The sequence below is a fragment of the Thamnophis elegans genome, chromosome Z (genome assembly GCF_009769535.1).
Source record: "Thamnophis elegans isolate rThaEle1 chromosome Z, rThaEle1.pri, whole genome shotgun sequence".
NCBI classification, from domain to species: Eukaryota; Metazoa; Chordata; class Lepidosauria; order Squamata; family Colubridae; genus Thamnophis; species Thamnophis elegans.
This window is the reverse complement of record NC_045558.1, coordinates 61,499,068-61,512,436: the sequence shown is the minus strand read 5'-3', so window position 1 is coordinate 61,512,436 and position 13,369 is coordinate 61,499,068. Positions and strand designations below refer to the sequence as shown.

The following is a 13,369-nucleotide window of genomic DNA, read 5'->3' as shown; positions in this document are numbered from 1 at the left end:
TTTTTCTTAAAATCCCTGTGCTGTACCAAAAAACCAGATTCATTTCCAATTGCTTTCTCTTAGTTACGACATTGGATTTTACATTAATTGATTCATAGCTAAGAAAGGATTATCAAAACTATTAGCAAATAATTAAGCTTTGCTAATCATTGTCCTGTTCTTCATACTAAGAGATTTCATGAAAATATAAGAATGTCACATTGGCCAACTAACAAGTCATCATGCAAAATAAAAGTCACAACTGCCGCACCAGCTATAGAAGACAGTCTTACCTAGCTGCTTAATTGTTTTCTATTATTTATGGGACAAAATATGGATTTGACGAAGTTTCCTTTTCAGATTTATTCTAGTCGTGAACTTGAAGAAACACTAAATAAAATCAGGGAAATCTTGTCAGATGATAAACATGATTGGGATCAGCGCACTAATGCGGTATATCTATTTTTAAATTTTTACTTATTTTAAAATGTGATTATATAATTCATGATAGCGTATTTGCATTTAGAAAAGTTAATATTCTTATTTGCTCTTTCACTACTCCAGCTTAAGAAGGTCAGGTCATTACTTGTTGCTGGAGCTGCGCAATATGATGGCTTTTTCCAGCATTTACGACTGTTGGATGGAGCATTTAAATTATCTGCTAAAGATCTCAGATCACAGGTGGTTAGAGAAGCATGCATCACAGTAGCGTAAGTATAGATCAAGAAAACAAAGTGTCTTGCTGAATGTAACTGAATATTGAGAGTCCTGTTGGAAATATACCAGATATGCCTTGGTTTTTTTTTTTTATTTCTATACAGGTAGTCCTTTATTTATGACTATGACAAAGCTTAATAATGCTTTGAATTAACAACAGGATTCCAAAGCCCTATAAAGCACTTCTGACCATTGCAAAACATACCACTACCAAATTGTAGGGACATAATTGTGATCTGGGTGCTTGGCACCCTGTTCACACTTATAACTGTTTTCCATCAATCATGGGATCACCACTTGGCAATGTTCTCTTCGGCTCCCTGAAAGTCAAATCCATGCAGGATTTTTGGTCCCTGAGCAAAGAAGTATCTCATGCTTCAGGAAAATGGGGGAAGCCTGGTTCAGGCCATGTGCAAGCTCAGGCTGAAAATCTTGCTTGGATTTTCAGTGGACAAGTAGTGCGATAAGGAAAGAATCATGGGCTGCCTCAGAGTAGGGAAGACCTTGCCAGGTAGGTGCAAGCTGTGTGTGTCTTCCCACTTGGGTTGAAAATCCTGTTTGGATTTTGGCAGGGGAGATTTTCAGCTACTAAACAGAGAGACATTTGCATGCAGCCTGTACCACTACTCTCAGAGACTTCCCCATCCACCTGAGGCACCTAGGACTTCATCTACTTAACCAATCCCTGTGATCTCATAACCACAATCAGGAGTGCCAGGATTTCAATTTTTAAGCGATGTCATCACATGATATCTCACTTAATAACAATTACTCTCACTGATTGAGTATTGTGGTGATAAGTCGAGAACTACCTGTATAAATAATATAATTAACAAAATACTTGCATAAACCATCTGTTTTCTAACACAGCTCAAAGTTAAGATTAAGATTTAGTTTATTTGTATGCTGCCCTTCTCCGGGAGGGACTCAGAGTGGCAAACAACTCAAAAGGGGAAAAGGGGATACAAACACAATACACGTAATTAAAATACACAAGAGTCATACAACCATACAAGTCGAGAGGGGAGGGGAACTCATCAACCCCAGGCCTGCTGGCACAACCAGGTTTTGACGGCTTTCCGGAAGGCCTGGAGAGAGGTGAGGGTCCGAATCTCCGCGGGGAGTTCATTCCAAAGGGCCGGAGCTGCTACAGAGAAGGCCCTCCCCCGGGTGGTAGCCAGATGGCATTGGCTGGTAGACGGAACCCGGAGGAGGCCGACCCTGTGCGATCTAACGGGTCTATGGGAGGTAATTGGCAGCAGGCGGTCTCTCAAGTACCCAGGTCCAATACCATGAAGGGCTTTATAAGTTATGACTAGCACTTTGAAGCGTATCCGGAGACCGATTGGTAGCCAGTGCAGCTCGCGGAGGATAGGTGTAACGTGGGTGTACCGAGGTGCACCCACAATCGCTCGCGCGGCTGCATTCTGGACAAGTTGTAGTCTCCGAATACTCTTCAAAGGCTGCCCCATGTAGAGCGCATTGCAGTAGTCCAGTCTTGAGGTCACGAGGGCGTGAGTCACTGTTGCAAGTGCCTCCCGGTTCAGGTAGAATAGAATAGAATAGAATTTTATTATTTGTATGCCGCCCTTCTCCGGGAGGACTCAGGTCGGCGAACAATTCAAGGGGGAAAAAGGGGGAACATAAAAAACAAAATACAAATAATAAAAGTAAACAACAGTCGCACAACCATACATGTCGAGAGGGGAGGGAACTCATCACCCCCAGGCCTGTCGGCAAAGCCAGGTTTTGATGGCTTTTCGGAAGGCCTGGAGAGAGGTGAGGGTCCGAATCCCTGCGGGGAGTTCATTCCAGAGGGCCGGAGCTGCCACAGAGAAGGCCCTCCCCCGGGTAATAGCCAGATGGCATTGGCTGGTAGATGGCACCCGGAGGAGGCCAACCCTGTGAGATCTAATGGGTCTGTGGGAGGTAATTGGCAGCAGGCGGTCTCTCAAGTACCCAGATCCAATACCATGAAGGGCTTTATAAGTTACGACTAGCACCTTGAAGCGTATCCGGAGACTGATCGGTAACCAGTGCAGATCGCGGAGGATAGGTGTAACGTGGGTGTACCAAGGTGCACCCACAATCGCTCGCGTGGCTGCGTTCTGGACGAGTTCTGCGATCTGGACGTACCCCTACGCAGGTAGGGGCGCAACTGGTGCACCAGGCGAACCTGGGCAAATGCCCCCCTGGTCACAGCCGACAGGTGATGTTCTAAGGTCAGCTGTGGGTCCAGGAGGACTCCCAAGTTGCGCGCCCTGTCTGAGGGGCGTAAATTTTCACCCCCCAGCCTGAGTGATGGAATACTGGCCAAATTCTTGGGAGGGAAACACAACAGCCACTCAGTCTTGTCTGGATTGAGTACAAGCTTGTTAACTCCCATCCAGACCCTGACAGCCTCCAGGCACTGAGTTGGCACGGGGCGGACAGATACAACTGAGTATCGTCCGCATATTGATGGTATTTTATCCCGTGCCGTCGAATGATCTCACCCAGTGGCTTCATGTAGATATTGAACAGAAGGGGGGATAGGACCGACCCCTGAGGAACCCCATATTTCAGGGGCCTAGGGGTCGACCTCTCTCCCCCAACTAACACCGACTGCGACCTGTCCGAGAGGTAGGAGGAGAACCACCGAAGAATGGTGCCACCCATTCCCACCTCTCGTAACCGTCGCAGAAGGATACCATGGCCGATGGTATCGAAGGCCGCTGAGAGGTCAAGGAGCACTAGGATGGAGGAATGACCTCCATCCCTGGCTCTCCAGAGATCATCGGTCAGTGCGACCAAAGCGGTTTCCGTGCTGTAGCCAGGCCTGAATCCCGACTGAAAGGCGTCCAGATAATCGGCTTCCTCCAAGGACCATCGGAGTTGAGAGGCTACCACTTTCTCAACAACCTTCCCAATGAAAGGGAGGTTGGAGACTGGCCGGTAGTTGTTCAAACTAGCTGGGTCCAACGATGGCTTCTTCAGGAGGGGTCTCACCACCGCTATCTTCAGTGCCGGTGGGAAGAAGCCCTCCCGAAGAGAAGCACTCACCATCGCCTGGATCCAGCTCCGCGTCACCTCCTTGCTGTTCGCAACCAGCCAGGAGGGACACGGGTCCAGTACACAAGTGGCAGTACTCACCGCTCCGATGGCCTTGTCCACTTCATCAGGTTGAAAGTCAGTCCAGAGATGTTGTTCAAGACCTTCCCCCGGTACCCCGGCTGGCTCTGCGCAATTGGAGTCCAGGTCCATCCGAAGCCGAGCAATTTTGTCCGCGAGGAACTGGACATATTCCTCTGCTCTACCTTGTAAGGGGTTATCCGCAACCCTCGTATTTAGGAGGGAGCGGGTCACCCTAAACAAGGCGGCAGGGCGTGACTCAGCGGACGCTATCAGAGCGGCAATGTGATTGTTCTTAGCTGTCCGTATTGCCGATAGATATGCTCCGATGCAGGTTTTCAAAAGTGCTCAGTCTGACTCGGATTTACTGGCCCTCCAGCGGCGCTCTAGGCGTCTCTTTTGGCGCTTCATCTCCCGGAGGTCCTCGGTGGACCAAGGGGCCCTCCTGGATCCACTGCCGCAGATCGGCCATAAAGGCGCAATCCGGTGGAGAGCCTCAGACGCTACCGAGTTCCAAGTAGCAACTAAGGTCTCCACCGGACTGTGGGCGAGAGTATCAGGCATAACGCCAAGCGCTGTCTGGAAACCCTGAGGATCCATAAGATGCCTGGGGTGGAACCACCTAATCGGTTCCTCCTCCCTACAGCGGGGGATTGGTCTCCAAAAGTTAAGCCTCAGTAGGAAGTGGTCTGACCATGACAGGGGCAAGATCTCACTACCCCTCAAACCAAGATCACAACTCCACTGCTCCGAGAGAAATACGAGGTCGAGTGTGTGACCCGCTGAGTGAGTCGGACCCTGGATTACTTGGGTCAAGCCCATGGCTGTCATGGAAGCCATGAACTCCTGTGCTCCATCAGAGTGTTCGCCGAGCGAAGGCAAGTTGAAGTCCCCCAGTATCATAAGTCTGGGGAACTCAACTGCTAGCTCGGCTACTGACTCGAGGAGCAAGGGGAGGGCTGTTGTCACGCTGTTGGGAGGCAGGTATGTCAACAACAAGCCCACTTGACCCACAAGGTCCATCTTCACCAGCAAGGACTCACACCCGACAAGCTCTGGAGCAGGGATCCTACAAGGAACTAAAGACTGTCGGATAACAATGGTCACTCCCCCGCCCCTTCTCTGAGATCGCGGTTGATGAAGCACCTGAAAACCCTCTGGGCACATTTCTGTGAGGGGGACTCCTCCCTCCGGGCCCAGCCAGGTTTCAGTAATACATGCCAGATCTGTCTCCTCGTCTATAATTAGGTCCTGGACGAGGGGAGCTTTATGAACCACAGATCTGGCATTTAGCAACAGCAATCTGAGACCAGGGTCCTGACTACTCGTGCCATCTGGCCTTGGAGTGGAACTCGCAGGGCCGGAAGGGGGGATCCCTCTAATATAGGGAACCCTCCTTCCCCGGTAATGGCTTGCCCTGAAGTTCCTGCCATATCTGCCCCTCCCCATTATGACCCCTATGTTCCGGCCCACTCCCGCATCTGTGGTCCCTTCACCCTCTCCCCCAGCTGCCGGATTCATCGGCAGGCCCTTCGACACACACAACCAAGGGCCGGAACCAGACCCGGGTCCCCCTAGCACTTCTGCCAAAGCACTCAGTGCAGGAGGTCCTGGCTAAACTCCCAGCCCGCCAGACAAACCCATACATACAGCCAATCACTCCCCCACAATACAAGTTAAAAACAGAAGCAGCAATATAATAATAAAAGTGGGACATTCAGTCAGTCACAGTCATACCATGCACTCCCCATACACATAAAATATAAAACTTGAATAAAAATTTACCAATATATAAAATTAAGATTATGATTATGAGCCTGCACAGTCCAGCCAATTGTATAGTCCAAGGAGGCCGGGGGATAGTGTCCAAGCCTCCCAAAGAACAGATATCCAAAGTCCAAGGATAGTGGGGCATAGAATAGTAGTTCACAATAGTCCAGAGTGAAACCAGGCAGGCCTGAAAGTCAAGTGGGCTGCGGGTAATAAAGAGTAACAGCGAAAGTTGTAGGGCCAGCCGCAGGAGACGGCGGCCAGCAGCACCCCCTCCCATTGGGGGCAAAGAACACCCGGAAGCCAGGGATAACACCACGGTAAAAGGGGGGGAAAAACCCACTCCTGGCTGTACCATGACACTACCCGTGGAAGCAGCCCATCGGTAGGCCATCAGGCTAGCGACCCCACCCCCTCCCTCGCCCTAATCCTAACCTTATCCTAACTATATTTTAAACTAACCCACCCTAAAGTCTAACCTAACCCTACCCTGTCCCTAGCCTGACCCTACAGCAGCACAAACAGCAGAGGAGGCGTTAGGCAATCCCGGGGGGGGGGGTGTCGGCCCCCCCCCAGCAGTCACCGATAGCCGCTTCCATGGCAGCCAGACGGTTTTCAGCCTGCTCTTCCAGGTTCCAACAGGTGTCTTCAGCCCCGGTGGTCGGGGGGGGGGCACTGCCTGCCTCTCACCACAGGTGGCCCAACAAGGTTCGCAAGATGATAAAGCCCACAAACTCCACCGCATCCAGAAACAATAGCGTTATCAAACGGCCACAACGTTCGCAAGTGGCCTCAATAGTTCTAGCAGTTCTCAGCAGCTCACACGGAAAGGCTTAGTTCTCAGCAGCTCACACAGAAGGCTTAGTTCTCAGCAGCTCACATGGAAAGGCTTCAGCGTTCCTGACGGCCACGGCGCTCTCAGGTAGCCACGATGATTGTAGCAGTCAAAGAAGGGACCCCCCTCCCAGCAGTTGGGCTATAATGATCTTTCAGGCGCCGCTCACATCAATCGCGACGCTCCCAGCTGGTTAAGTTAGCCCACTTAACTCCCATGACTTGCAACTACAATTCTGGTTTTAATTACAGTCATAAATTGAGGACTACTTATAATAAGATTTAGCAGATACCGGCTAGAAATGTTTGTCCTTGCACTCAGGATTAAAAAGTGCTTATTTTCTCATTTTCCTTGTAATTCTTTTTTTAAAATAAAGTTTTTATTTTTTCATTTTCATACAAATAACCACATGTAATAACCACATGTATACTGTTACATAACCAACATTATTTTGTATTATTAATTATTTACATTAATTCATCTTAACATCAGCCCCCAAAAATGATTATTGGCTCTTCTGCTCTCCATACACCATATTTATATCCTATCCGTTATTTCCTTCTCCCTCTCTCCTCCTCCTTCCTATCTCCTTTCTTCCCTCTATCATCTCTTCTCTACTTCCCCTTCCTCTCTCCTTCTCCTCTCTCCCCTTTCCACTCCTTCTTTCTCTCCTCCTCTTCCCCCCACCCTCTCTCCTAACCCTTTCTTCTTCCCTTTACCTCTCTTCTCTCTTCCACACTCTTCATCTCCTTTCCTTGGTGTATTTCAGCCTCTGAGCAGGTTCCATTTTATGTTGATGGTATTTATTATTTCAATAAACCTCTTTAATTTTAACATATATCCTCTTTCCTCTTTTTAAAAATAAAAAGTATACATATATAGCAATTATATTTTAACACTCCCCCTCAAAAAAAACTTATTTTTGGCCAAAATGTGGATCTGGTTACAATTCCCAGCTATTCTCATCATACTATTGTACAGTTATACATCATTACACACTCCCAATTTTTAGTTCTGTCTTTATAATCTCAATAATTTTCCATTATAAGTATACTTCATGTTCCCCCTTCATTTTTCCATATCTTAACAGCTTACATTTAATCGTCTTTAAAGAGCAATCCTTGCTGTTCAATGCTCATTACAATTCTGTTGGTTTGCTATGTAAAATAACTGCTATGTAAAATAACACCTCACTTTTGTTCAAGTTCTTAAAAATTGTATGTGTCCATATTTCATGTATTTTAACCTATATTTAATTATCTTTCCATTATCATATTCAATCAATTAGCAACTCAGTTTAATTATCATGTAAAAGAGTAAGTCACATATCTCCACTTTATATTCTCCACATAACAATTTCTAAATGTCTGATTTCTTTCTAGTAAGTTTTTTATCCCAAATTCTAGATTGCTTGTTCTTTCTACCTGGTATATTTTCTTTTTTTCTCCACCCGCTGCTACATCTTTTGGCATATCCTCTGACTCTCTGTCTTCTCATTCTCTTTTCTCTTATCACTCCTTTATTTTTTCTCTTTGTTCTCTATTCCTGTCTCTTCCCGTTTCTTTGTTGGGACATATCCTCCCTTTTCAATTTTCCCTATGCCACTGTCAAACCCAGTGAAATATTTTGTCTGCTTTTTATTTTCCCTCATTTCTACCATTTCATTACCCTCCCCCTCTTCTTCCCTCATTTCCTGCCTCTCCCCAGTTTCTAACTTCAAGATTCTATTTAAACTTAGCTTTAATGATTTATGCATATTTTTTATAATTTCACGCAATTCTTCAAATTCCTACCTTTCCATAATGTCCAGTTCCAAGATTACTGTTAGTTGTACAGTTAATTATAATTTCAGTTCCATAGTTTCTTCTTATTTCGGAATTCTGATCTGGCTTCTATTCCAATTCAGCTAAAATGAAGAGGGAGAGAAGAGGGAGCCATCTTAATCGCTTTGCTATCTTTGTTCTTTCCTCCCGCAAATGGCTCTATATTGTTTCAACTTGATGATTCCCAGCAATACAGCTTGATATTTTTAAATCCAGTTTTAAATCCAGACAATGAGTTTCTGAGCAGAAAAAATAGTGCTTTTTCTTGATTTTTTTCCCTTTGTTACTTTCCACCTCTCATTGATTAGAGTTGCTTAAGATATGCAAAAGCCTAAAGGGACGCAATCTTCAATCCCCTTGCCGACAAGAATGGAGGCCCAGAGGGCCACACGCAATCTTCCAGACCTCCTTTCTCACCAGCGATCCACTTGATGAGGCCTCTGGTGATGAAAAAGGAGGCTCGGAGGGCTGTGCGCAGTCTTCCAGGCCTCCTCTCCCACAGGTGATCTGTTTGACGAGGCCTCCAGCAATGCTAAAGGAGGTCTGGAAAGCAGAAGCCCTTTTTCATCCCCAGAAGCCTCGTTAAGCAGATTGCTGGTGAGAAAGACTGCACACTGCTCTTTGGGCCTCCTTTTTCATCGCCAGAGCCTTGTCAAACCCTTTGCTGACAAGAAAGGAGGAAGCAGGCAAAGAAACAGGCTTGAGTGGAGCCAGATCTTTATAAGGTAAATCATGCGGCACAGGAGGATGGTGGAAGCAATTGTGGGAACCCCAGGGGAGGGAGAATGAGGTATGTGTGAGTCGGGGGAGGCCTTGGGTGGTCTGAAGTAGGTGGCCTCTTTCATCACTAGGCCCCCCATGGCCTTCCCCACCCTGAGATACTTCATGTCCACTTAACAAACTGCACATTCAATTAGCGAATGCATGTGCGAAAGCAGGGAGTGATCTCGTTCAAGGTACAAGATTCACTCCCACGAATCCTTGAGTTACGAATGGAATGGGCAGATTCCATTAAAATTGTAACTCGAGGACTACCTGTATATAAAAACTATCATAGTCTGCTATTCTAGATTAAATTCCAACTTTATTGCAACTTTAAAAAATGATTTAAAGTAAATGGCATCTGTCTCAAGTGTTAATTATATTTAAACCAGGTGGGTCAAATTGTATGGAAATAACTATGTCTACAGAAATTTATTTACCAGATCCAAAAATCCTTTGTGGAAGTGTATTTTCATTGCATGGTAGTTTTTTTAAATTACAATTACAATTTAATCATTAAGTTAATGACTAAAGTGCACAACTAAAATCAATGTGATAAACAGGAATGGATTGTGGGAAAAATCTAACTAACATAAAATAGTAATATAATAATATAGTAAAAGAATTAGGATACCAAAATAGATATTCGTGATACCCAAAAATAATAAATAAGCAAGCCTTCCTTAAGGGCATTCCAAAAGGAGACCAACATTAAGAAGGCCCATAGTAAGTAGATCAGGGTTGCTATATACAGTCCTAAAGTTTTACAGAAACTTGCTGTGTTTCCCCAAAAATAAGACCAGGTCTTATTTTCTTTTAAACTTGAAAATAAGCACTTGGGCTTATTTTTGGGGAGGTCTTATTTTTTGAGGTGCAGGAGGCAGTGAGTGCAGTCGCCTCATGGTTGCTGGGCTCCTTAATTATGGCCCACAGATCAGCTGATTGAGCAAGGACTGGGATTTCTGCAGCTAAGGGCATCTCTGTTCCGCAGCTTACCTTGTGGCTATTTAGCAAGCGGCGACCACAGTTCGAGCTCCGCCAGGCCTGGAGCTCCGGTGTTGCTTAAACTGCTGCTACAATAAGGCAAAAAGCCATGCAGCCCGTCATAACTGGCTCCCTTCCCCGCCTCTACCCTGCTGCTGCTTGAGAAAAGGACAGGAAATTGTGGAAGATTGTGGGAAGTGCATGCTTACAATAGCAGGAAAGCCCATCCTATCCTTTTCAAGCAATTAAATGTCTGTCTATGTGTGTGTGTGTGTGTTTGTTTGAGAGAGAGGGAGAGAGAGAGAGAACGCAGAGGGGAGTAACAAAAATTGCAGGCAATGCTATTTTAAAGAGTTTCCTCTGTGCCATATCTCTTCTCCGCTCCTCCTGCCTGCCCTCCAACCACACCTGGGCCTGCCAGTCACCATCCACCCCAAACCAAGCAGCAGATAGGCTTCAGGACAATGCCCTTCTAGTGCCTGCCGCCCTGGCGTGAAGCTGAAGCAGACGGGGCCCCCCACCAGACTCCTCTGATGACCTCCCCACCCTCACCCCGCTTGGGGGTGGCCCACACACAAAGGTGTGAGTATGGGTTGAATTTGGCATTTTACCTTCCTGCTTTTTGCAAATTTTTGGCTGCATACAACAGAAGCAGCAGAAGCAGTAGAAGAGCCGAGGTGGCGCAGTGGTTAAATGCAGCACTGCAGGCTACTGCTAGATCAGCAGTTCAGTGGTTCAAATCTCACCGGCTCAGGGTTGACTCAGCCTTCCATCCTTCCGAGGTGGGTAAAATGAGGACCCGGATTGTTGGGGGCAATATGCTGACTCTCTGTAAACCGCTTAGAGAGGGCTGAAAGCCCTATGAAGCGGTATATAAGTCTACTGCTATTGCTATTGCTTTCTCTTCCCCCAAACTTCACCACAAATGAGTGTTTGTGAGATTCGTTGCACTGCTGCAGCCCTTTGAAGACTGCAAGACTTGTTGTGCCATGCCCACGTGAATGGCAGAACTGTCGCGATCTTCATATTGGCACAACTGGCTTCCTGCTGCTAACGGAAGGAAAGACTGCTGCTTTCATTGCGTGCAGCCAAAAGCAGAAACAGCAGAGACCCTGGTCTTTTCTCTCTCCCCCAAACTCCATCAGAAATGAGTCTTTGTGAGACTCATTGCACCACCGCCATAGCCACTTGGAGCAGAACCCTGAAAATCTTTTTGTGCCATTGCATGCCTGAACAGCAGCACCACCACAAGATTTGATGTACCGGCGCAGCCATGAATGACCTAACGCCAGCTGCACCGGTATGTTGAAGCTCATGATGATGATGCCGTTTAGATATGCAATGCTACAACAAGCCTTGCAGGGTCCTGCTGCAAGAGGCTATGGTGGCACATCGAGTCTCACAAATACTCATTTGTGGCGGAGTTTGGGGGAGAGAAAGAAAGATTTCTGCTGCTTTTGTTGCATGCAGCCAAAAGTTTGCAAAAGTCAGAAAGATGAAATGCCAAACTCACACCTTGTGTATGTGCCGTCCCTGAGCGGGGCGGGGCTGGAAAGACCAGTGGAGGTGCCCTGCGTGGCCCTGCTCATATTCTAATTTAACATCATTTTCATGTAACCATAATTTTCTTTTCCCTTTATCTAGATTTATACATTGTGTGTGTGTGTGTGTGTTTCTGTTTGATCACCATCTATTCTCTATTTGCCATTCATTTTTATATTTCGTCCTTCTCCCTATTCATTCTTGACTCCATCCCTAGTTGTTTCTCTCTACACACTTTTTAAGTAACTCGTGCCCAATGCATTTAACTTTTTATTTTTCTAATACAGGTAGTCCTTGACTTACGACTATAATTGAGCTGCAAATTTCTGTTTCTAAGTGAGATAGTTAAGTGAGTTTTGCCCCACTTTGCAACCTTTTTTTCCACAGTTGTTAAGTCAATGGCTTCTCCATTGATTTTGTTTGCAAAAGGTCACAAAACAGGATCACATGACCTTGGGACACTGCAATCTTAAATTTTGATCACATGATCATGAGGATGCTGCAATAGTCACAAGTGAAAAACTGTCATCTCATTTTTCCAGTGCGGATGTAAGTTTGAACAGTCACTAAATGAATTATTGTAAGTTAGGACTACCTATATATTACTACTTTAATAAAATGCACAGAAAAATGCTGTTAAATACAGCAATTTTCACTTCTCTTGACAAATACCCATTTCTTACAATACCTTGCTATTGCTGCATCTGAAATTACCAGCAATCTTCCAGGGCAATCTTCCACCTCATACATAGCATCTTTCAGTTCTCTTAAGAAAAGTATCACCATGCCATGGATTTCTAAAATAGGTCTATGTGTATCTACTATGACAAGGAATCTAGAATGAATGGCTGTAGTCCTTGACTTACAAGTATTCATTTAGTGATCTTTGAAAGTTACAACAGTACTGAAAAAAGTGACATGATCATTTTCCACACTTATGACCATTGCAGCATCCACATGTTCACATGATCAAACTCCGGATGCTTGCCTACTGATTCACATTTATGACAATTGTAGTGCTTTAGAGTCATGTGATCACCTTTTGCAATCTTCTGACAAGTACAGTCAATGGGGAAGCCAGACTCATTTAACAACTGTGTTACTAGTTTAACAAGTGCAATGATTTAAGAAATATGGCAAGAAAAGTTGTAAAATGGGGCAAAACTCACTTAACAAATTTCTCACAGCAACATAATTTTTGGGCTCAATTGTGGTCGTAAGTCAAGGACTATACATATTATTTTTAAAAATTCCATCATTCATAGCTGGCTAGTTTTGGCTGGCTAGGGTTGGGGAAGGAAATTTGGATTAAGATATATGCTAATGAAATCCAGTAGAAAAGTTCTTAAAGGTATATATCACATAATGGCTTTTGGAAAATTAAATATTCTAGAAAGTGTTTTGTGATATGATGAATTGTTAAAAAAAATTATATTGGCGGTTGAATGAATTTTGATAATTTGCTTTATTTCATTCTGTGCAGCCATCTTTCTACAGTTCTGGGAAACAAATTTGACCATGGAGCAGAAGCCATTGTGCCTACTCTATTTAATCTGGTCCCTAATAGCGCCAAAGTAATGGCTACTTCTGGATGTGCAGCCATTAGATTTATTATCCGTGTGAGTATATTTCTATGTTACTTTAAAAAGCTACTGCCAATTAGGCATAAAACTAATAATCAAGCATTATTTTTAACAAAATAAACTCCACATTTGCCGTATGTAGACAATAATCTATTGCAGGGGTATCAAACTCATTTTCATTGAGGGCTACATGAGGGTTGTGTTTGATCTCGGCCCAGGATGAGTGTGGCAGCATGACATCACTCATCTCAATGGTTGAAGCA

The 13,369-nt window shown here is 45.2% G+C and overlaps 1 protein-coding gene across 6 annotated transcripts in view; it reads left to right on the top strand.

The window, feature by feature from the left end:
- CLASP2 (cytoplasmic linker associated protein 2) overlaps window positions 1-13,369 on the top strand; it is a 378,890-nt gene that overhangs the window by 183,896 nt on the left and 181,625 nt on the right. For all 6 annotated transcript variants that reach the window (XM_032238129.1, XM_032238126.1, XM_032238125.1 and 3 more), the window contains 3 exons: window positions 340-432; window positions 544-689; window positions 13,007-13,142. In XM_032238129.1, the coding sequence (XP_032094020.1) occupies window positions 340-432; window positions 544-689; window positions 13,007-13,142 (375 nt within the window). The remainder of the gene's footprint in view (window positions 1-339; window positions 433-543; window positions 690-13,006; window positions 13,143-13,369) is intronic.